The 25,150-nt window shown below is 42.3% G+C and overlaps 1 protein-coding gene across 1 annotated transcript; it reads right to left on the bottom strand.

Moving 5' to 3' along the window:
- Nucleotides 1-2,684: 2,684 nt before the first annotated feature.
- On the bottom strand, nt 2,685-24,569 carry LOC122932595 (eosinophil peroxidase-like). The gene is made up of 14 exons (XM_044287096.1): nt 24,536-24,569; nt 24,287-24,369; nt 23,140-23,233; nt 18,055-18,230; nt 15,252-15,372; nt 13,703-13,832; nt 12,201-12,407; nt 11,470-11,791; nt 11,116-11,276; nt 10,045-10,297; nt 8,792-8,962; nt 7,945-8,182; nt 4,984-5,195; nt 2,685-3,062 (listed from the first exon to the last, which is right to left on the bottom strand). Exons 2-14 carry the CDS (start codon nt 24,357-24,359, stop codon nt 3,040-3,042), a joined length of 2,181 nt encoding a protein of 726 aa, XP_044143031.1. The 5' UTR covers nt 24,360-24,369; nt 24,536-24,569; the 3' UTR covers nt 2,685-3,039.
- Between the last annotated feature and the right edge of the window lie 581 nt (nt 24,570-25,150).

Here is a 25,150-nt window from a genome sequence, read left to right as displayed (position 1 = left end):
AAACAGGGATCTGCTGCCCATAAGCCGCAACTCTTTATGGGCACAAGCCACCACTGTAGTGATTGCTTGTGCCCATAGAAAGGGGATAATTGCTGCATGTACATGCAACTCTCACCTCCTCTGACGAGCAGGCATTTGTTCAGAACTAACAGTTTGTTCCCGATGATTGCTGTGTCGGACTGTGTAAAGAGGTTTTTAAGGTGGATTCACACTGCATTTGCTGGGAAGCTTCCATAGCATGCTGTACATCAAACATATCCATAGAGTGACCCCCATCAAGTTGGTATGCCTACTTTTCTGATCAGGTGTCCAAACATCAGAAAAGTAGCCATACCAACCTGACGGAGGTCACTCTGTGGATGTTTGATGTACAGCACTCCCAATAGCTGCCTGCAACGTTGGCACAAGTAAAGGGGCCTTTAGGTGACTTCATCAATGATGTTTCGCCTACGGCAGCATGGAGCAGGATTTTATTTATTTGTTAGCACTACAGGGGGGCATTATAAATACTGAGGGTACTACAGGGGGCATTATATCCTCTGAGGACACTACAGTGGGTATTATATCCTCAAAAGGCACTACAGAGGGCATTATAACTACTATGCACACTACAGGGGGGCCTTATAACTACTGGGGCATTACAGTGGGCATTTTAACTACTTAACGCACTACAGAAGGCATAACTATGTGAGAGCACTGAAGAGGGGACATTATAACGTCTGAGGACACAACGGGGGCATTATAAATACTGGGGCCACTACAGGGGGCATTATAAATACTAGGGGCATTATAGGTAGGCTAAATACTGGGGTAGTATAGGGGGCATTATAACTACTGGAGGAATTATGAGGTCCCTGTATCTACTGGGGTCACTATAGGGGGCAGTATAACTACTGGGAGCTCTACATGGGGCATTTTAACTACTGGAGGTGCTACATGGGGCGTTATAAATACTGGGGGGCCTACAGGAGGCATTAGAAATATTGGGGGCACAACATGTGGAAATATAACTATTGAGACCACTACAGGAGGCATTATAATTACTGGAGTCACTATAGGTAGCCTTATTTCTACTGGGGAGCCTTATAAATAGGGGAGCCTTATAAATTATCGGCCTTATTACTACTATGGTAGGGGCTCTATAGGGAAGCCTTATTTCTACTGTGGGCATTATTACTAATAGGGGTACTGTGAGGGTATTATTATTGTGCACAATATGGAGGGCACCACTACTAATGGGGGCACTTTTGGCAAGCATTATCACTTTTGTGGGCACTGTATATGGCACTATTACTAAAGGGGGCATTCTGGGAGGGAATTATAGTGGGAATTTGGGGAACACTTTTACTACTCGGGGAGGGGGGTGCATCTGTATGGCACTATTATTTCTGCAAAATCATGTTTGGGCTCATTGGGGAGCACAGTGGTCACAGTATTTGGGGTAGCAACAGGATAACACTGTTGGGGCAGAAGGAGCTGTAAGATTGAGCAACTTAAAGGGAACCTGTCACCGAGATTTTGGGTATAGAGCTGAGGACATGGGTTGCTAGATGGCCGCTAGCACATCCGCAATACCCAGTCCCCATAGCTCTGTGTGCTTTTATTGTGTATAAAAAATGATTTTATACATATGCAAATTAACCTGATATGAATCAGAGCTTGAAAATATGACTTTTCTCTGGTCACACAAGTAAGATATGACTCTTTTATGTTGCATATGTATCAAATAGCACACAGAGCTATGGGGACTAGGTATTGCGGATGTGCTAGCGGCCATCTAGCAACCCATGTCCTCAGCTCTATACCCAAAATCCAGGTGACAGGTTCCCTTTAAGACGTCTGTGTGACAAACTCTGCAGAGACCAGACATGGCTGAAAGAAGTCGTCATGGCGGCCTGGAGAAGATGACGAAAGACCGAACATGTACATCAGAGGAGACATCACTGGATATAACAGGTGTGTAGTGATGTTTGGTAGCGCTGATTACAATGTCCATCCAAATATTTCTTTAGCACTAGGGCTGTGGGACATATTGAGAATGTGGCAAGGAGGGGGGTGGGGGGAGCCATTTCAGTTTTCACCTCAGCAGGCACCAGAAAAGCTGCTTAAAGGCCCTGCTTAAAGGGCATTTGTCAGCAGATTTGTACCTTTGAAACTGACCAACCTTTTGCATGTGTGCTTGGCAGCTGAAGGCATCTGTGTTGGTCCCGTGTTCATATGTGCCCGCATTGCTGAGAAAATTTAAGTTTTAATAAATGCAGATGAGCCTCTGAGAACAACAGGGGCATTGTTGTTACTCCTAGAGGCTCTGCTCTCTCTGCAACTGCTCTGCTCTCTCTACTTTGATTGACAGGGCCATGTGTGATGACATTTACACTGCCTGGCCCTGTCAATCATAGTGCAGAGGGGGCGGCAGTTGCAGAGAGAGACGAACCTCTAGGTGTAACAGCAACGCCCCCGTGGTTCCTAGAGGCTCATTTGCATTGATTAAAACTTCTTTTTTCTCAGCAATGCGGGCACATATGAAGATAGGACCAACACAGATGTCTTCAGCTGCCAAGCGCACATGCAACAGGCCATCCAGTTTCATAGGTACAAATCTGCTGACAGATGCCCTTTAAGACTCGAGGTAGAGTCAGTGTGCAGTTAGTCCAATTCTTAGAATTAGTAAATAAGTTTAGTCATTTTATGAATTGAAATTTAATTTATTAAAATTTTATAATACAAGTGTCAATATGCCTGGATTAATAGTAATATGAATGAACTGTAATTAAAAGCACTGTAAATTCTCAGTCATAACAAGTCTCTGCCCCCAGACAAATGTGGCACAGGATATTAGGAAGTTACAACCAGTCCTGATTCCAGACTCTGTAACATCTCCCACTTTACACGCACAGCAAAGTACACTCTTCCGTTCTTAAAGCGTCTTGGCGATTCATTTTAGCACTTAGCCTATGTCAGGAAGACATTCAGTTGTATATAAGGCATGGCATAGCTTGGAGGAACATGACAGGCCATCATATTACATCTGTGACTCCTTTATTCTTCAGGATCTTCAACTTCTGGAAAATAAAATGGTAAACACAAAATGATAAATTCATATTTCTCATGACATGTAAAGACATATGGCATATAAACATATAAATTAGTGTTAGTAATTGCTATGTCTGAGAAGTCTGGAGATTATCTTATGGATCTGAACTAGGTCACCACCACTTGAGCGGTAAATGAGCAGAAGGTTCCATTAGAATATGTATAAATATAATCCTATTTACTGGATTTCTGGGCTTATTGTATTGTACATTGCTTTCCGATGGCAAGACCAGTGTAGCATGAGGCACTTTTCTACCCAGTGGGATAAAAAGAAACCTGATTGAGCCATTAAAATCAATGGGATCAGCCTGGAACAGAAGCCTTAAAACCTGAGAGTGTACACTGTAATTAGGTAGACTTTATTCCATGTTAGTATAGTTGCCAACAGTTCAGAATTTGCAGGGATTGTCCCTACTTTTTAGAGACAGTCCCTTGCAATGTTGTGCTTTCTCAGGGTAAAAATGTGTGGGCCCATAAGCCCCACTCATAAATGGGTGATTTGGAGGCATTCCTGGGGTGGAGTCTACTTGTGCCCACAATGTTGGTAAGTATGTGTTAGGTTTATTTTAAAGTGCTTGTCTCACTTAAGCAAATTATTCTTAGTGGGTGTCAACAACATTATCCATCTCCTAGTAACAATAGCTTGGTGCCCGTCCAGTAGAAGCCTCTTCTGCTACAAGGCCTTTAGACAACCATAATTCAATATATCAGGACAGCACTCTAATTTTTAATGCAATTCGGTAGTCTTTATTTTTGGATGCCAAAGCTTAGATCAAGGCTCCTGCACCAGAAGGACGTAGTGAAAAATCCCAGTCTTTATTTTGTCACCATAAATTAGGTACATCCAGCAACAGTGATACTGTGGGGATAAGTGGGTCACAGTATCACTGTTGCTGGATGTACCTAATTTATGGTGACAAAATAAAGACCGGGATTTTTCACTACGTCCTTCTGGTGCCGGAGCCTTTTTCTACTTGTGTATTCATCTTGGACTGGCTTAAGTCCGCCCCGTGCACCGTCACACAGAATCAAAAGGTGAGCTGGCTACAAACTTTTTTACTATACAAAGCTTAGATCATAAGATTCCATTGATACATGAACCAATTAATTGCAACTTTTCTGGTTTATGAGAACACACCTTTCTTCAAGCATATGTAGCTGCTTGTCAGAGCCGCCATTGTGTGACATGCCGCCATTATGCTTTGACTAGCACCTACATATGCTTCAGCAAATGGCAGATTTCATGTGGACAGTTAATACAAGGCACTTACTAATGTATTATGATTGTCCATATTGCCTCCTTTGCTGGCTTGATTTATTTTTCCCATCATATTATACATTGCCTGTATCCGGCGGTTATGGCCACCTCTGCAGTGCATATATGGGGTGGCCATAATCTGCATTGCAGATACAAGGTGGACAGAAGTTGCTACGCACGCATGCCAATGCGCTCCCGCAGTCTTGGCCACCTATAGTGTACAAGCATGAGCACCGTTGCTCGCTTACAGAGTGGTCTTAACCCCTGGCAACAAGCAGTGCATAATGTGATAGAAATATATATTATGCCAGCAAGGAGGTAATATGGATACTCACAATACATAAGTGCCTTGTGTTAAATTTGTCTATATGACAAATGCCATTTGTGGAAGTGAGACAACTCCTTTAAAGAGAATCCATCAGAAAAGAAACCCTCTGCCGTTACAGTCTTCCAGATTGCTTTAGTGCTGGTTTGTCACTAGCCTTACTCCACTTTTCTGACATCTAACTTGACTAGGCTGAGCACAACTTTTTAAATTGAAAATTGAACATGACAAAAATGTAGGCAAAGGTCTATGAAATTGACTAATTATTGGCACTTCAACAATGTATCATCTCTACTGAAGCTCATACCTGATCCGCTCGTCCTTCTCCTCCAAGGGCTCAAATCAAAAGCGCTAATCTTGGAGCAATTTACAAAATCTCTTGGGTAGGAGTTTGCTACAAACACATTTTGAGGAACTTCGGTGATTGCTGTGTTGTCGCAGATGATTCGAGACATTTTCACTTTTTCTATAGCTGCCCTTTGAGCTGCTGTAAACTCGGTATGTCTCTCATAGTAAAATCTGTTAAGAAAATTGTAAATGCAATATATTATAATGATCAGTTTCGCTTCACTGAACCACTACAATAATATAATGCAAAAGTATTATGGAAAACACCAGAACAACCATATCGTATAACATTCCTACAGACAGAAGTGCCTTCTGCCTTCTACTCACCACATATGCACAACATCACCAGTTGGTAATGGTTCCTCTTGCTAAGCAGCTGCACTAACTTACTTACGAATTGCCTAGCAAGCACAATGGTCACTGTTTGGAAACCTTAAAGGGCTTCTCCAGTTTGCATCAACATCCTTTAAAATAATCATTAAAGGGGTTCTGCACTTTTATTTAACTGATGATCTATCCTCTGGATAGATCATCAGCTTCTGATCGGCGGGGGTCCGACACCCGGGACCCCCGCCGATCAGCTGTTTGAGAAGGCAGCGGCGCTCCAGCAGCGCCGCTGCCTTCTCACTATTTACCGCTGGGCCGCCCGCCCACTGACGTCACGACTTGTATCAACTAGAGTGGGCGCGGCTAAGCTCTGTTCACTTGAATGGAGCTTAGCCGCGCCCACTCTAGTTGATACAAGTCGTGACGTCAGTGGGCGGGCGGCCCGGCGGTAAATAGTGAGAAGGCAGCGGCGCTGCTGGAGCGCCGCTGCCTTCTCAAACAGCTGATCGGCGGGGGTCCCGGGTGTCGGACCCCCGCCGATCAGAAGCTGATGATCTATCCAGAGGATAGATCATCAGTTAAATGAAGGTGTAGAACCCCTTTAATGAAGGGAGCTGTAATTTTGTAATGTATTTCTTGTACCTGTATTGCTTCTATCCTTCGTTCTGGGCTGTGGTCACATGTCCATAAAGGGGCAGTGACAGGGGAGTGTCTATGTAACTACAGGGTGGGAGGAGCTATAAACTAGCTGGGTGTTGTTAGGGGCAGTGCTGGGGCTAAGAAAGGAGAAGTGCATTATGGGTTTGGTTGGATGCAGCAACAGGAAGTGCTACATACAGGATAGGGTGGATTCACGTCACATTTTATGCCTGCATTTGACGTATACAAAAAAAGGGATGCAAAAACGCAGCACACCACTATCTTTTATCCTGCACAGTCCGGTAAAAAAACGTGTACTTCTTTTTACAATGCAACTGTATGGTGAACGGATGCCACTGTATGGCATCGGTCTGAGGCATCTACTTAACATATACGTTAAACTAAACGGATGGGAAAAAACGTGATGTGAACCCAGCCATAGAAACAAACCAGAGTGATTAGTTTATATGGTGAAAATAGGTCAGGAGAGTCCACATTGTAAAAAAAATAAAAAAAAGCATGGGGAAGGAGTACATGAGGTAAGCAACTACATGAGCATATCTGTTAAACACCTTAATGCTGGAAAACCTTTTTAAAGTCTATGAACACCTTCAGGGGCATTTTTTTTTTTATTACATTTTACTCATTTTGGGCAATAATTTTTGCAATTGGTTTTTATTAAAAACTTTTAGCAGTTTTTGTGATACAGGGTTTAACTGTCGGTCCATGTGCAGACTGTCACTTTCTGTTTATTCTGAATCCAGTCAGATGATGGCTCCTGTATAGCTCTTATCTCTGATCGCCTGATCTCATAAACACTAATCTATCAGTTTGATAAGGAAGTGCCAGAAATAATACACACATGTCCTCTTTAAAAGGTTCCCCTGCAGGCACACATGAGCCTAGTCAAGTTTGCCTCCTGGGGAGTGGAGCAGCCTGGGCAACTGGACAAATATGTCCAGTTAGGGGCACATCAAATCTTTTGATCCTCTGTCTCTGTTACACAGGATGCCGGTCCCCACTCCAGCACTGCATATTGCAGATCGGGAGAGGTGCCAACACATGTGTGCCGGCACATACGCAGGCTGGCTCAGTGATGTCATATAGCCGCGCCCACCCACGTGCACTGACAGGAGGCATGCTCGGGAGCGTGCCCTGCCGGGTGCAGCGCTCTGCAGTGTAGTTGTGCAGCCCCCAGAAGAGGATCATCTCCTGGACAATAAGCACTCCCCTGAACAATGAGCAAGCAACCCCTGGGAGACGAGCAAACCCCCTGGAAACGAGCATGCTCAGTGTGTTGCTATCAATTCTGTAGCTAAATATGTTGTGAAACAAAGGGAGTGTTAGTGTGCTGGTGATTACTGAGTAGAGGGGGCGTGACCGGACTGTATATCAGGCAGCCAATCAATAAACATCAACACTCACAGCAGGAAAGCTAGGGATTGTGGGGATTGTAGTCTTTGTAGTAGTTTTGTGAGGGAAGATGATACTCTCAGTGTGTTGCAGGCTCACACAGGAGCTAGACAAATGGATTGCCTGGTAAATTGAAGCTCTGGTTATATGTATAAGTATGGGTTCTGGTTGGGTCACAGCTTGCAGCCTTTTTAAAAAGAAAATTACTTTACCGGAATACCTCTTTAACCCTTTCCCTGCCTCATTAAGGTTAGATTATTAACCCTTTTCTTTCCCTTACATTTCCTTGCCAAGTGGTTGGTGCAGTTTGTACAAGAAAACACTGTGACTGTTTATCTGCATTGATTTGTCAGCCTTGGAATAACACTAAGCAATGTTCTCGAGCCTCAATGCAGGGCCTCCACCTTCCAAATACTGGTGTCTTCTTATGTGGTAAAAGGCTTTTTAGGGTCCATGAGGAACCAGCTGTGATTGCTACCCTTCAACCCCTGGGGTTTACATATGAAAATCGATATCTACTATTATTTGCTGCTGTACTCACCTGTCTCCATCACGGGTTCTGCGGAACTGGTTCCCGATTAAACAAGCTAGCAGTTCACCAACTCTCGCATTTGGTAGCAGAGGTTCGGCAACAGCTCCCACCCAGATGTCAATATTTTGCGGGGTACCATAAAGAGAAATGAATTTTTCAGCCAGTTGCTTGTTTCTCAACACCTGTGCTAGTTCAGTCACATTCCTGGGCTGAGAAAGTCCACAAAATCTTCTCCATGCATTGTACCCTATAGAAACAGACAATTTTCAAGGTGTTGCATTACAAATAACCCTTTTTAATAAATGATGGTGGTATTCAGGTGACAGGTTGCTCTACATAGTAGGTGCAGCATTCCAGTTTATTTTAATATTTAAAAGGTAAAAAAATAAAATGTGTTATATGCAAAGCAAGGTCATGGTTTGTACAAAAAAAGAGCAAGGATTTAACAAGGTAAAAAAATCTCATTTTATTTAATATAAATCACATGATCATTACACCTGTAATTTAACAAGGTAAAAAATCTCACTTTATTCAATATAAATCACATGATCATTACACCTGTAATGATCATGTGATTTATATTGAATAAAATGAGATTTTTTACCTTGTTAAATCCTTGCTCTTTTTTTGTACAAGTTGTAGTAGGTTGGGGAGTGAGGTTTGGTTTTTGGGTTATTGTAGGCTCTAAGCAAGGTCATGGTGACAGACCACATTCCAATATACGGGGCAGTAACATGGACTACTGATCCCTGAATAGTAATGATACTGCAATATAAACATTGGGGGGATTTATTATGATCTATAGACTGTAGTTATGCTTTCATACATCTTTTATATCACCCAGAAGCATTATCACCTGGTAATCCATGGTCCCGGCCACGCTGCATGTTGAGAGCTCCCAAGTCAAGGCCAATACGTTTGAACAGCTCGAACAGATGTTCTCTGAGTTCATCAACCAAAATCTGGTTCTGCCTGTTCAGTTTTGCCCGATTTGCCATGAGGCCTCGAAAAAGAGGATCAATACCTCCTGTAGTAACAAAGAGAGTTGTGTATGTAAAAAATGTAGTATAATGGCATATCTACGTTGGATTTTCAGAGAACGAGCTTTATACCTTGGAAAGCTGTAGTTGCCTTTCCAGTTACACTATAAGGGAGATTTATGAAACTGTCTTTTTTGCCCATAACAAAACCAATAACAGAGCAGCTTTCATTTCATGTTCTTCTGTTAAAAAATGAAAGCTGCCCTGTGATCCAGGTGCATAGGTAAATGTTTGGATCTGTGTGCTTCACAAAGTCAAAAGACACTTCCCTTCCCTATGTAAAAACAAGTAAAATTGTTTTGTAGAGCACACTTTTTTTTTTTTTTTAAACCTTAGTAAACCCTAGTTTTAGTTAACTTTTCGATTAGATTATATCTTTCATGTTGTCACCTTTCAACACATAACATAAGAAGACCCTCTAGGTTTGTAACCTGTGGTACCCCTGGGGTCATACGTCATGTCTTTAGGCATAGATGCCAAGTTTTGGAGGTTGTCCTACAAGGGGCACATAAACGTGCCCCTTTTTGACTGACCACAGCCCTTTATACTTGGCCATGCCCCTTTCTCCCTCACAGTTCCACCCTTTCAACAAACTGTTTGAGCACCAGGGCTGTGTCTTATGATACATAATCCCTATGCCTCAACAAATTAAAGGGCATGGAGGACTTATTTCTGACACAAAGCAGACCCCTATGCAGAACCTGGAAGATTTGCCACCTCTTCAATGAGTCCAGGAGATCTCTCTTTTTTCTGAGATCCCAGACATTTTGGGAGAATTGGCAAATATGCCCTAGGGGTACTTGCACTGTGCTTATGTTTGGTTGTTAATAGATTCAGTACTGTGTATGATTCTTGGTAGCAATTTGCTTAAAAAAACACTGAGAAATACTGTTCAAAACAAAATTGTACATTAATCCAGTAAGCAATTAACATTTTATCAAAATATGGGAATCCATCTGGATACAAAAATGCTTAAACATCAGACAACATAAGACCATAACTGGAAGTTACATGTCCAATCAACTAAAACTGCAACACATAATGACATAATGAAAGTCTATTCATGTACCTTCTCTTACAACTCTCCATGTGTTGAAGAAGGTAAGGTGCAAAGGGATTGGAGGCAAGTTTCGTGAGGTCTGGTATTTATCCACCAATCGATAAATAAATGGCTGGATCATTGTGTGACCCATTCGGAAGACCAAGCTGAACACATTAGATGCCCCTGGGTCCACTGTTTCGATGTAACCACAGTATGGAGGAACCATCCGAGACATTGATGAACCCAACAGCAGGGGAAGCCAATCCTTGTAGTTTATTTTCTGAATATAAAAAAGGCAAATGGAAAATAAAATACAAGAACGTATTTGTTGCTTATATGATCAAATTAAACATTTTGTATTGTAGATATCCTTGTAAGGCTGAGGCCACACACACACACAAACACACACACACAGTTCATGCTGACATATGATTAAGAAAGGCACATACACAGCTCTCATTAGGCATCTACAGAGATCTATGGGGCCATATTGCTTCTCTGTATGTAAAGACAAATAGTTAACAAAAATAAAAATAAAAAGATGCTGTATTACTGAGGTATTTTGTCCCAGAAAAGCATTTCACATGAAGGCACCATACATGGTACACAGGATGCCTATGGCTTCAAGGACATGGCCTGCAGGCTATTAACCAGGATTGTTGAAAAAAAATATGTTAGATCTTGCAAAACATACCAATCTTTCAAATGGAATTGCAACAGTGTTCTTAATTCTTTCTATTGCTGATACATATAGCATGTCTGTTGGTGTTCATTCAAGGAGCTTCACAGGCAACTATTGCCCAAATGAACAGCTACATTGGATCATTCGAGTGACCATTCATTTACGGTACATTATTTTTTTTCTTTTTCCAATATAATTTTTATGCTATCATGAAATAGCCAATCAACCATCTAACATGCTTGTCTGTCGGCTGATTGCAGGGCCTTTTACACGAGGCCAATGATCGGCATCAAAAGGTTTTTTTGCCCAATAATTAGCTAGTGAAGAAGGCCCTTCCCTGAGAAGATGATTTGGTTGACTGGATGGTACAGTCAGATGGAAACCTTTTCAATCAGGATTTTTCCAGAATGTCTCACCTGTGTAATGGCGCCAATTATTTTCCTGCTCTCTTGGAAAAGTCTTTCTCCGTTCCAGGTAGGATTCAGCCTACGTAACACTGTAGCTATACGGTTGTGTTCTCGCACAAAGAGTGTGTGAAAGGCAGTTAAACCAGGCTGCTCACTGACACGACCATCACCTAAAGATAACAAAAACAATATATCCACTGTGCACAGAATTACCCAAAGTTTATGTTGAAATTTAAAATATGTCCCTAGACAGTTTTAGTCCCTGTTTTATTTAGCAGTGTCCAAAGTCAGTAGAATTTAGTCGGCATATGAAAAAAGCTGAAAATTGTAGATAAATAGTAAAAAAAAAATAACAGAACTTACCAGCTAAGAAGCATGGGAGACCAGATGTCCTGTTAGTCTGCAGACAGAAATCTTCTTCAATTCCATTTGTACTAAAAGGTAGGTAGGCACGACCATTATCATTAAACCTATTATTAATAGCCATGAGGCCCAGTTGATTGGTTCTGTCACGTAGTCTGTTGGCCAACTCATTTGTGCTGCCATATACTTGACTGCCATCAACGTATGATGTGAGGATATTCATCTGTTCACGTATTGGAGAAGATCGCCGAAAAGCGGGACTTGAGCGGAAAAGTGGGATGCAGTCACTGCGGTTAGCTATACGAGGGTCATTTGGGGGAATCTGCAAGCACATAAAAGAATTGTATTCACATTTTATTGATTGCATCTCCAATATAACAAGGACAGCTTACATTTCTGTTGTAAATAAGAACAGATAGCACAGTAATACAAGTCCCATTGTTTTCAGCAGGATCGGACAAACCTATGTGTCACCTAACAGACCCCTGATGATAGCCGTTGAGAGAAATAAGAACTGAGTATGCTGGATTTCAACAAGAAATGGGTCTGCCAAATGTCTATGCCTCACTCCATATTGAAATAAACTTATACACTTGACTGATGGGGGATCCAGAAAAAACTTTGTGATCAACCCCTCCGTCCCAATTAGCTGTATTCTTGTATTCTATATCTGATCACTCCATGTTGATTTACCACTAATAAACTCAAAAATATTTTCAACAAAAAGTTACCCGCAAGGGGAAGCATGGTAGCTCCCGGGCACAGCTGTGATCACAGTCAATGCCTCTTAAAAAGGTTGATCTTGATGGTGTTTCTGGTGCCAGGTCAAGGTCATGATCAATCCACTGTCCCCACTGCATGAACATAAGAGACCGTTGATTGTCCAGGGTCTGTTCTCTCTCTGGGAACCGGATAATCTGATTTGACACAGCCCTGGCCTGCAATACAAGAGAAGTGCATGAGAAGATAGCTGTTAGTAAATCTAGGCATCAGTGCAAAAAATGTAATAAAGAGCTTAGAACTTATGACCTTACAGGCAATCTGTGACTAGGAAATTCACTCCTAAACCAGGCACAATGTCTTGTAGAGCTGGCTCGGCTGAATGTAATGATGCATTTCACTTAGTGATCTTTTGCTTCATTCTGGAGAAAAAGTACTTTTCATTCATATGAAAATGAGCAGTTATGTGCACCAAGGATGGGCCCAAGCCACTCTGTGCACCATTGCTCCTCCTGTTTCTTCTGCCAGCCCCTCCCTTTCCATGTAGATTGACATGGCCAGGTGAGATGACTATGCAGGAACCTTGTCCTGTCAATCAAGGAGAAGGAGGGGCTGGTAGAGGAAGCAAGAGGAATAAGGGTGCAAATAGTGACCTTCAGTGCACTTAACTGCTCATTTGCACATGGACTAAAAATACTTTTTCTTCAGAATGAAAATTGCTAAGTGAAAGGTCTCCTTACATTCAGCTGAGGTAGTTAACAGTGAATGTATTGGAGCCAGACTGCCTTTAAGGTTTTCCTTAAAGGGCTTCTCTCATCAGGAACATCATTATTAAACTAGCTGACTTTAGACATGTGCTAATGTCAGTTGAAGATAACAGCCTTTGTCTCTTCTCTCTAGATGTCTTCGTTTTTCTGAAAAGTCAACTTTTATTTTATGCAAATGAGTCTCTACGAGCAATAGGGGGTGTTGCCCCTACTCCTAGAGGATCCACTCTCCCTCTTCTGGCCGCACCCTGCTCATGTTGATTGTTTACATCATCCTGTCTGGCCCTGTCAATCAAAATGATGAGGGCGCGGCCAGAGGAGGGAGAATGGAGCCTCTAGGAGTGGGGTCAACAACCCCATTGCTCCTAGAGGCTGGAGGCACCTAGAAAGAAGGGACAAAGACTGTTATCTTCAGCTAACATTAGCACATGTCCAAAGTCAGTTTAATAACAATGTTCCTGATGACAGAAGCCCTTTAATGGGTAATTCCACCAAACTGTATCTCAAGTCATTTCCTATGGACATGTCGGAAGGCTGCATTGGCGCCGTCTTACTGCACTGCTTATAGACTTACAGTCTCCAATGTTGTTTTCAGTATGGGAGAATTATACAGTATCTAATTGTGCTGTATTGAAAGAACATTCTGAAACAGAAATATCTGAGCAGCACCAAAGAAGTCCATGTACTTTGCAGAAGGCTCATATAGTCTTTATTCACAATGAAATATGGTCTGTCTGCAAACTCACCAGAGGTAAAGGAAAGCCATTGATCCTTTGATTTTCTGTCCAGCCTTTCGGGAGCCCTCTCCCATCTTCATACTGAGCTGGCAGCAAGCGTGTGTAAGGACGATTGGAAACTCCAAAGTCTGGGAATCTCCTGATAAAACAAAAATCTGTGTCATTTATCTCTAAATGCTTAGCAATCACATGTTGAACTAGTATATGTAACATTTTACAGTTAGCCCCTGCCCCTGTCCCAGTCTCAAAGCATCTGAGGTCTGTGTCAGACTGAAGTCCCTTGGGCCCACCAGAGGAGATCGGGGCCCAGTTTTACTAGGGGTCCATTATTGTTAGAGCTTGGGCCCACCAGAGGATCCTCTGGTGGGCCAGGCTGACCCTGTTTTGGGTAAAGAATGAAGTCACTTTGAAAATGGTGTTATTTAAAGGGAATCTGTTAGCTCCAAAACACCCCCAAACTAGAGTAAACTGTGTATAGTGGAAGTGATGCTGAGTCCAGGTTATGTCATTTTTATCTTCATACTCACTTGCATTCTGACATTGTGCTCCACAAACCAGCAGTAAAATGCATTGAGTGGACTCCTCTTTGAGTCCTCTCCAGTAGGTGTGTGAGCTCAGGAGTCCTCGCAATGCATTTTACTGCTGGTTTGTGAGCACAGTATCAGAATGCAAGTGAGTATGAAGAAAAAAATGACATAACCAGACTCGGCATCACTTCCACTATACACTGCTTACAGGCTTAGGGTACTTTCACACTAGCGTTTTTCTTTTCCGGCACTGAGTTCCGTCCTAGGGGCTCAATACCGGAAAAGAACTGATCAGTTTCATCCTCATGCATTCTGAATGGAGAGAAATCCATTCAGGATGCACCAGGATGTCTTCAGTTCAGTCACTGAACGGCGTTTTGGACAGAGGAAATACCGCAGCATGCTGCGGTATTATCTCTGTCCAAAATTCTGGATCAGTTGCCGGATTCTGCATTAATTTACATTGAAATGTATTAAAAATACTGCAATACCGGATCTGTCCTTCCGGTCTGCGCATGCACAGTAAAAGTGTGAAAAAAAATATAACGGATCAGTTTCTCCGGATGAGAGACGGATCTGTTCTTGCAATGCATTTGTAAGACCGGATCCGTCTACAAATGCTGTCCGTTTGCATGAAGTTCTGGCGACGGAACTGCTTGCAGGATCACTCTGCTGCAAGTGTGAAAGTAGCCTAATGGGACTGTTTTTCAGCTGGCAAATTCGCTTTAGGAATTTCCTATTTTGTGTCTGAAGCTATTATCCAGGCATATTCATCTCTATAGTTACAGACTAGTATCTGTAAAACAAAATAGATGCATCTCTACAGTTACAAGTTCAGGTAGGTTGACATGAAGAAGTTGACAGATTTGTACTCTCACCATGGAGGTGCATAATTGCGCATAGCTGCTGTAGCTGCAGATCAACAGGACATTTTTTAATGAAAACTTTTTGAAAAGCTGTAATTTTGTTGATGCATCGGAACAGAAAAAATGGTTCTCAAGGCGGACCTAAGCTTTAAGCCCTCTTCTCACCTGTTGTTGCACTCCCCTGTGAAGGTACGGTAACGGCTTTCTGGACAATCTTTTGGAAGATGTAGGAAAGAATATCCAGAAACCTTATGCAACATGTCTATCTGGTTGGCTGTCAGCAGGTCTGTTGAACACATAATAACATATTTGTAACGCTTGTTCATGTAGGGTAAAATTATTTTAACCTGTCAAACTACAAAATCTAAGACATCGCAAACAATCAGAAGCTCTAGATTATTACACAGACTTAAAGGGGTTCTCTCACTTCAGCAAAAGGCATTTATCATGTACAGAAAGTTAATACAATGCACCTTCTAATGTATTGTGATTGTCCATATTGCTTTCTTTGCTGGCTTGTTTCATTGTTATACACTTTTCATATCAAGGGGTTATGGTCACTGCCGCAGCACAGATAAGAGGTGGGAGGGACAGGATCTGCTGAGCATGCGTGCCTATGTGTGCCCCCTGTGGTCCCGGCCACCAGAGCGGATGGCGCTTTTTCTTATACTCTCAACACTCAATTGTGTCAGGTGTGACTTAGGATTCTTTTAGACAAGCTGATTTCATCCTGTAGAAGCACTGATTGATTGCTAACTCACCACCATTACTCTAGCAGTGTAATTGTTACAACCTAATTCATTGCATCCATACATTTTGAACCTTTTTATGATGGGAACCTGGTCATGTGACCTCAGGTCTGACCAGCAGCCCAAAGCTTGCTCAAATGTGTAGACAGGAGATCAGTCTCTCCTGTGTAGCTGGCTTCCTGTGAACTACAGAATGACATCATCACATATCAAATCCCTCCTGGCAGCCTTCAGGCCCCTACCCTCGCTCCATCTTTTTTTTTGTATATCCCTGTGCTCTGTTGATGATACAGGGTCGCCCATTAAAAAGTAGCCCACCTCTAATATCTCCAAATCAAAGTATAATAGTAAATCTGTCTTAGTAGCCCATAGCAATCTATAAGAGCTCAGCTTTCAGTTCCTACAGGGCTTTGAAAAAAATAAATCTGAGCTCTGATTGGTTGCTGTGGACAACTAAGACATATTTACTATTAGGCAGTTTGATTTGGAGATATTGAAGGAGGGCAACTTTTTCGTGGGCCATCCTGTATAATGTCTCCTCTATCTAAAGGACCAGGGGTGCAGATGTATAGCAGTTGAGTTTATACTAGTATATATATATATATATATATATATATCTCCTCATTCAAACTGCCTGTCTGTATTATCTGTGTGTGCTGACTCTCCAGTGTAGTTCTATGTCAGTTATTGCTGCCTTTGCACAGAGCAGAGCAGTGCAGTGTGATAAGACTCTGCCCCCTTTGTCTCTGCAAAGCCAGGCATGATGGGTAATGTAGGATTCATTAGGAAAACCATATCCGAGGAGAGAATCAAGATGGCTGACAACCCACAGACTGCACAGCCAATAAAACAGATACACACAAGACATACACACATATCTTATTCTTTAATAGTGGTCTATCCTGCACTATATAGGCAAAGAAAAGACCCAAGGGAACAATGAATTAATACAAACATTCGGCCCTTTTCTGGGCCCCTTTTACATTGTCCAATGATTGACCAAAAAAGCATCCATCCAATGCTTGTTCCCAGTGTAAACAGGACAGTGACCAGATAACAAATGAGCAAATGCTCTTTCGTCGGACGAGTTAGCATAAAAATGTCATCAGCACATCTTCCTGTGTGAAAAGGGATGAGCAGCTGACAATATGCAAACTGAATGGATCTTACTGACGATCATTCATCTACCTTTCAGTGTGCACTGGCTCGTCTAAAAGGTCTTTCAAATAAAAATCGCTCAACTTTTTATATCATCATTTAGAAACCATTCCAGGCTGAAATCAGACCGTCTAAAAGAACCTTCAATCTTCATAGCGCGGGCAGCTCATCCTCCGTTTACACTAGGAGATGGTACCGCTCACCAGCAAGCATTTTTATGCTCTCATAAAAGGTCTGATCACCTGATTGTTTTATCGTTTGTTGGTTGATTGCTGCCCTTTCCTGATCATTGCATACGAAATAATCCCAGCAGACGAACTTCCTCTTCAGAATGTAGTTTATTAAACGGTGAACCATTTAATAAACTACATTCTGAAGAGCAAGTTCGTCTGCTGGGTTTATTTCGTATGCATCATATGGGGATTGCTCCTTTCCCGTGCAGAGATTGAAAAGGTTATGAGCTGTCTTATTTGGGAACTCTTTTCTGATCATTGAAATGTGTTAAAGGGCCCTAAGACTCGCTTATCATTATTTTCTAGCACACGGATGCTTGCACATTCTTGATACTGAGGAGTCCAGGTGAGCAGCTGCTGTAGGTAGGGGTGTACCTAGGATAGGGAGTGTAGCTAGGGTGGTGCAGGTAGAGCTAGGTGTCGGGGGGAGCTAGGGCACTACAGGCTAGGGCACTACACTGAATCTTTAGTGATGACATAAAGACTAGTTACAACTCAAGATTAGGGTGTTCTTAATTAAACTGTCTAGTGATTTTTTATTTCATCTATGTTAGTTGCCGGCACAGGTGGAACAGCTATAAAAGCTATAGTGTGAGGTCCCTGTAGAAAAGCACCACAGATGTCAGCTTCCTGGATCCTTGGGATTAACATATTGGAGGAATTGACAGATTGCGATTGAATGCAGCCAAGCCTGAACCTTCCTTCAACTATGCTATTGTGGACAACAGATATATGATATCCTGCGCAATTACTAATATCCCCAATAACTAATTCACTCGTTACAATGAATGTTGTTGCTCTAAGCCATACCCCCCTTCTCTCTGGTACCTGAGATGTTGAAGGGTCGACTGTAGATGCTTTTAACTTTCTCATTCAGAAGTTCAAAGGTGGCCTCTATGTAATCAGCGGCACGGATGTGATTGCGGCTTGTTGCCACAGGCTGCTTGAAGTATGACATGACATCAGACGGAGTCAAAGTTCCTTTCTTAAGACGCTCTTTAAGGCTTAAAGTAGGAGAAATCCTGTTAGGATACACTTATCATAGCAAAGCAACCCAATATGATATCACAATACTAATACCAGAACAACCTCCAATCATTTGTTCAGCTTACATGTTTTTTCCATTCCATCTGTATAACCAATTTATGTCATATTAAAGGGCGTCTGTCAGCAGATTTGTACCCATGAAACTGGCCGACTCTGAGACATGTGCGCTTGGCAGCTGAAGGCATCTGTGTTGGTCCCATGATCATATGTGGCCGCATTGCTGAGAAAAGTGATGTTTTAATATGTGCAACGGGGGCGTTGCCGTTACACCAAGAGGCTCTGCACTCTCTGTAACTTAGGCGCCCTCTCCACTTTGATTGACAGGGTCAGGTGTGATGATGTTTTCACTGCTTTTGTAGAGAGAGCAGAGGCTCTAGGTGTAATGGCAATGCCCCTGTTGCTACTAGAAGCTCATATTAAAATGAATTATTACATATTAAAATTAAATTTTTCTCAGCAGTGCGGGCACATATGAACATGGGACCAACACAGATGCCTTCAGCTGCCGAGCGCACATGTAACAGGCCAGCCAGTTCCATAGGTACAAATCTGTCAGCTGTCCTCTAAGGCTACTTTCACACTAGCGTTCGGGTTTCCGTTCGTGAGCTCCGTTTGAAGGAGCTCACGAGCGGACCCGAACGCAGCCGTCCAGCCCTGATGCAGTCTGAATGGAGGCGGATCCGCTCAGACTGCATCAGTCTGGCGGCGTTCAGCCTCCGCTCCGCTCGCCTCCGCACGGACCGGCGGACAGCTGAACGCTGCTTGCAGCGTTCGGGTGTCCGCCTGGCCGTTCGGAGGCGTGCGGATCCATGCGGATCCGTCCAGACTTTCAATGTAAGTCAATGGGGACGGATCCGTTTGAAGATGCCACAATGTGGCTCAATCTTCAAGCGGATCCGTCCCCCATTGACTTTACATTGAAAGTCTGGACGGATCCGTCCCAGGCTATTTTCACACTTAGCTTTTTTTTGCTAATATAATGCAGACGGATCCGTTCTGAACGGAGCCTCCGTCTGCATTATTATGAGCGGATCCGTTCAGAACGGATCCGCCCGAACGCTAGTGTGAAAGTAGCCTAAAGGGGTTGTCCCATGAAAAATTCTACAGTTTTTAAACCAGCACCTGAATCTGAATAAATTTGTAATTGCATGGAATTAAAAATTTTGTATATTATCACTGAGTTATTTAATATAATGTTTCTGTATAGTGCATCCTACTTGTTCTTCTTTTTCTTATTTCTCTGTCCTGCTCACTGATAAGGCCGCACATGTTCAGTTTCATCCTTCAACTGCCCCCTGAGCTGTGATAGGGAGAGAGCTGCTGTAGAATGGACACCCCCCCTTAACTGCCATAATAAAAGACACTCCCGTTAAGGGTGGGTTCACATCACGTTTCTCGCATCCGTTTAACATACACAAAAATGTATATGTTAAACGGATGCCTCAGAATGATGCCTATACAGTAGCATCTGTTCAACATAGAGTTCTATTGTTAAAAAAAATGTATAAGGGTTTTGTTTTTACCATTGTAAAAAAAAAGCATATATTTTTTTTTACCGTACTCTGGTACTCAGGGATACAAGAAATGCATTTTTGATGCGTTTTTGTATCCTTTTTTTTTGTAACGTATACGTAAAATAGAGGCATAAAACATCATGTGAACCCACCCTATGCTACAAATCTAATATATAAAGCTGAGTGTACGTGTGTGTGTGTATGTCCGCTAAAGGAATCCGCACCGTCACATTTACAATCACGAAGTTTGGCACACAGGTACATCAGGTGACCGGGAAGGTTTTAGACCAGGTCTCATAATAGAAGCTTGGTTACATGAGCCTTATCAGCCAATAAAAGCTTGCAGGTCCTCCAGCCTCCACATACACAGCTTTACTCCAGGTTTCCATAACATCCCAGCTATTTATCTTCACTGCTGTAGGTCAGCTTTAAAGGGAATCTGTCACAAGGATAATCGCTATTGAAGTAAAACAATGGCTTAATAGCACTTAGTATCTTATTTCAAGATTTGCCCTTGTTCCAGCAATAGATGCTTTTATCCTCTGAAAATCCAGTTTATTTGGTATGCAAATGAGCCAGTAAGATGCCCAGAGGGGCGTCACTCTTGCAGGAAGGAGGCCTAGACACGCCCCCTGCCACAATGTGTCCACCCTCAAAAGACTTAAAAGCCCACCCCCAGGTCACACTAAATCACGCCCCTTATCTGATTAGGCCATGCCCCTCCCACTCCTGAGCTGACGGGGATTGAAAGAAATGAAGGTAAAAATCCACTTCTGTCAGCTGCAGGGGTGGGAGGAGGGTGACTTTCTTCCTGCAGCTTACACTCAGACAGTGCTGCTGTCTTAGGCTACTTTCACACTTTGCGTTCGGAGCGGATCCGTCTGGTATCTGTACAGACGGATCCGCTCCTATAATGCAAACAATGGTATCCGTTCAGAACGGAACCGTTTGCATTATATTTCAGAAAAAAATCTAAGTGTAATTTGTATTCAGACGGATCCGTCCAGACTTTACATTGAAAGTCAATAGGGGGGCGGATCCGTTGGAAAATTGCACCATATTGTGTCACCCTCAAACGGATCCGCCCCCATTGACTTCCATTGTAACTCTGGACGGATCCGTTTGCCTCCGCACGGCCAGGCGGACACCCGAATGCTGCAAGCAGCGTTCAGGTGTCCGCCTGCTGAGCGGAGCGGAGGACAGACGGTGCCAGACTGATGCATTCTGAGCAGATCCGCATCCACTCAGAATGCATTAGGGCTAGACAGATCTGTTCTGGGCCGCTTGTGAGAGTCTTCAAACGGAACTCGCAAGCGGAGCCCCGAACGCTAGTGTGAAAGTAGCCTTAGAGTGAGCTGTTCAAAAGGACACGCCCCTGATCCTGTTAGGCCACGCACCCTCCCATTCCTTCAGCCGACTGAGATTGAAAAAATGAAGTTAAAAATCCACTTCTAGGTCCCACTAAGCCACGTCCAAATCTGGTTAGGCCACGCTCCCTCCAGGGAGGGAGGGTGACTTTCTCCCTGCAGCTCACACTTAGACAGTACAGTACTGCTGTCTTAGAGTGAGCTGTTCAAAAGGACGCTCCCCTATCCAGTAAAGGCCACTGTTAAGGGGGCAGGCCCCTGTGGAGGTTACTGTCAAGGGGGTGGTATGCTATAAATGTCACTGTTAAAGGGAAAGGCTGCTATAAAGGTCAAAGTTAAGGGGGTGGGCTGCTGTGGAGGTCCAATTTTAAGGGACGGGGCACTGAACAATGAAGTCTTTCCTAGCACTGTCCCTAGCGCCTGCTAACGTCTCTCCTGCACTAAGCACACTGGAAAATGGCAGAATCCAAAATGGCTGAGGCTATTTATAGGGCTGTGACATCACAGGGATGGCTGCTGATTGGCTGCATGCATGGCATTGTGGGTGATCTCCCATTCCCAGGGTTCTTTGCTCCATGTCCTAACACGTGCAGCAGCCATTTTAGGAAAAAATGCAATTCGGTACCACGAAGCGTGAGGAAATTCGGCTTTGGTGCAAATTGACTTTTTCCTGAAAATTCAGATTGAATTCCACTCATCAACTTCGATTCGCTCATCTCTAACTGTATGCATTAGCGATTATATACATGGTGGTCTTTAGCCTGATGCCTTCATCCTGTAAGAAGATTCCACTTATTCTAAAAGCATAAACTTTTAGGATCCAGCAGTTCGGCCCCCCTGTCATCAATCTCTAGAACATGTGGGTTCCAAGAGACCTGCAAGTTGAGCTGCTATGCCATTTTTCTGGTGTAAAAATGTCGCAATGATGTTGTGCAACACTTTCAGTAGAGGAGTGAAAAGCTTATTTATGATGTGTTATGTTTTTAAAAGTTGCATTACCATGCCAAGGACCCCCTGGCGTACTTTTACTACCAGTGGTGAAACCACATCCAACTTATGCCAAATTTTATAAATATGAGTGCAAATTCATAAATTTGGTACACCAAAGCCAGACTTAAAATTTGCACCATAAACACAGCAAATGATAAAATTCCCCCTTCCCCCCTGTGTCTTTAAAGCATAAATCTTACAAGTCTAAGAATTTTGAAGGCGCGCTCATGCGCCAGTCTGGCATGCCACTGTAACATTTGCCCGCTGAGCACTTTTTACATTTGTATTCAGCTGCTCTCATACCATGTCCAGACTGATGATGCCTTCTGTGTGACCGGATTTTATACTTCTTGCTTTAAAACAGATTTTACATACAAAACTATGCAAATTTTTGTACACAGCGTTGTGGTTCAGCAATTCCTGAAGTAAGTTATATGCTCTGCAGGATCATGCCTGCAATATGATTATAATGCAAAAGTTCTTCCCAGACTCCAGGGAATCTTTATGTATTTCATTTGCATTATCTTGTTATTTATGCAATCCCAAATCATTGTGAAAGCTGTGGAATGATCTTTATAGCAGAAGATAAAGATCTGCAGGTCTTGATGTTTGCAGTGTTGTCTACAGATGAGAGGCTCTAGTGTGATATAAAACTAGCAGAGCAATGTATGGGGAGATCTCTGGACCCATGTGAGGTACAGGGCTGGTTCTAATTTTGTTACAGATTGTCATGTACTGTATGATGTCTGATTTTAATTTTCTACATTAATCATGGGATAACCCCTTTAAAATCTCTACTGATAGTCTGAGACTCGTATCTAGTTCCTAAGTTGAACAGTATACCTACATACTTGCCTAAACTGTTACACACTAATAGTTTTCATTTATTTTTGGCATCAAAAACTCTGAAGCTCCGAAGAAAACCAGATGATAAATGACCTTACATATAATACAATGAGATATAATTTTTAATATTTTATGATTACAGGACTTACATATCACGGGTGCGCTTGTATGCAGTGTCTACCAGCTTCTTTGCCTTCTGGACTGAGCTGAGAATAAGATTATTATCCAGCTCCTCCACTCCATCTGAGTAGTAGAAATAAATGGACAATAAGTCAGTGATGACGAGAAAAAAGTCAACACCTTGTATAAGGCCCTTTTACACTGCCTGATGTTAGGGCAGGTTATTGCTAGAGATAATCTGCAGGTATAAAGGTTCATCGGGTTATAGGATCGTTGGTGTGGACACCAAAATCATTTTGACTTTGGTCAGTATGTTTGGGGAAATTGAAAATATGTTAGAAAATATAGTATCTATCTATCTATCTATCTATCTAGTGTCTGTGTGTCCGTCTGTCCATCCATCTATCCATCGTAAATATCTTTGAGATGAACACCCCACATTACATTGAAAAATGCTCTTCTAGATGGATTATGCTATCAAAGAATATGGTCAGTCTGCATGAGGGAACAAAAATATGTCACAGAGAATGTAGGCTATCTATTTAGATATCTTTCTCCTATCTATCTATCTATCTATCTATCTATCTATCTATCGTAATCTTTGACATGGACCACCCAACATTGGAAGCCATGGAAAATGCTCTTCTAGTTAGATTATGCTATCAAAGACTATGGTTTTGAGGGAACTAAAATATGTCAGAAAATGTAGTTTGTCTATCGATTTAGATATATTTCTCCTATCTAGTTATCTATCTCATATCTATCTATCTATCTATCTATCTAAAATCGAAAAAGATAAGCGTCAGACTCAACAAACATTAGGTGCTAATCATCTCAAGATCACCGACCAGGATCCAGAAACTTGAAAAAATTGAGAAAAAAAGCAGCTCTAGAAGATCTATCTACAGGTATCTATCGTAATCATTGACCACCCAACATTGGAACCCATGAAAAATGCTCCTTTAGATGGATTATCCTATCAAAGACAATGGTCAGTCTGCATGAGGGAACTAAAATATAGTCTATCTATATCTATCTATCACAACATGTGCTGTTGAATTCCACACTATATAAGCTATTATATTAGAAGATATTCATCAAGAAGCAACATATTCTGAAGAAGAAGGTCATTTTGGAGGTCAATCAAAAAGCGACATTAAAATATTGGTGAATTACCATAAAAAGAAGGTGTAACGATCTGCAGCGATCCAAGAACCAGGAGACAACAAAGTGTCTTAATGGAAGGCATCTTCTTGCTCCTAGAATGACATTTTTTTAAGATGAATTAAATATATTATCAGACATATAAATAACACAACAAAATCGTGAAGTCTGGTGTAAGCAAGCTGAGCTTGTTCTTCTGCTGTAGCACTATGAGTTGACGTTTCTCATCTATGATAAACCCTGGAACAGGAGCTGTCTCACCTTCTCTCTTTTGGATGCAAGTCCCTGACAGTAAGATGACTTTATAAAGGCTAGCTTGAAGGAAGGGCCATTTGATATAATCAATTCTAGGAGGAAGTCATGTATTGAACTGTTACATTAGCACAATTGCAAAAGCAAAGTGCCTTAAGCAATGCAAACTGAAACAATAGTGAAACCAATGTATGCATTAGGGTACTTTCACACTTGTGGAAGAGGATTCTGACAGGCAGTTTCGTCACCAGACGGATCCGGATCTGACATATGCATTGAAATACCGGATCCGTCTCCCCGGTGTCATCCGGAACAAAACTCATCCGTTCTTAATTTTTTCAGAGATTTAAAGGTCTGCGCATGCACTGGACCGGAAGAACAGATCCATCAATGCGGCATTTTTAATGCCGGATCTGGCACTAATACATTTCAATGAAAATGAATGCTGGCATTCCGGCAAGTGTTCAGGATTTTTTGGCCGGAGAGAAAAATACAGCATGCTGTGGTATTTTCTCCGGCCAAAAAACTTAAGAGGGACTGAACTGAAGGCATCCTGATGCATACTGAACGGAAGGCTCTCCATTCAGAATGCATTAGGATAAAACTGATACATTTTTCCGGTAT

The sequence above is a fragment of the Bufo gargarizans genome, chromosome 3 (assembly GCF_014858855.1).
Source record: "Bufo gargarizans isolate SCDJY-AF-19 chromosome 3, ASM1485885v1, whole genome shotgun sequence".
Classification (NCBI taxonomy): domain Eukaryota; kingdom Metazoa; phylum Chordata; class Amphibia; order Anura; family Bufonidae; genus Bufo; species Bufo gargarizans.
This window is presented reverse-complemented; position numbering and strand designations above follow the sequence as displayed.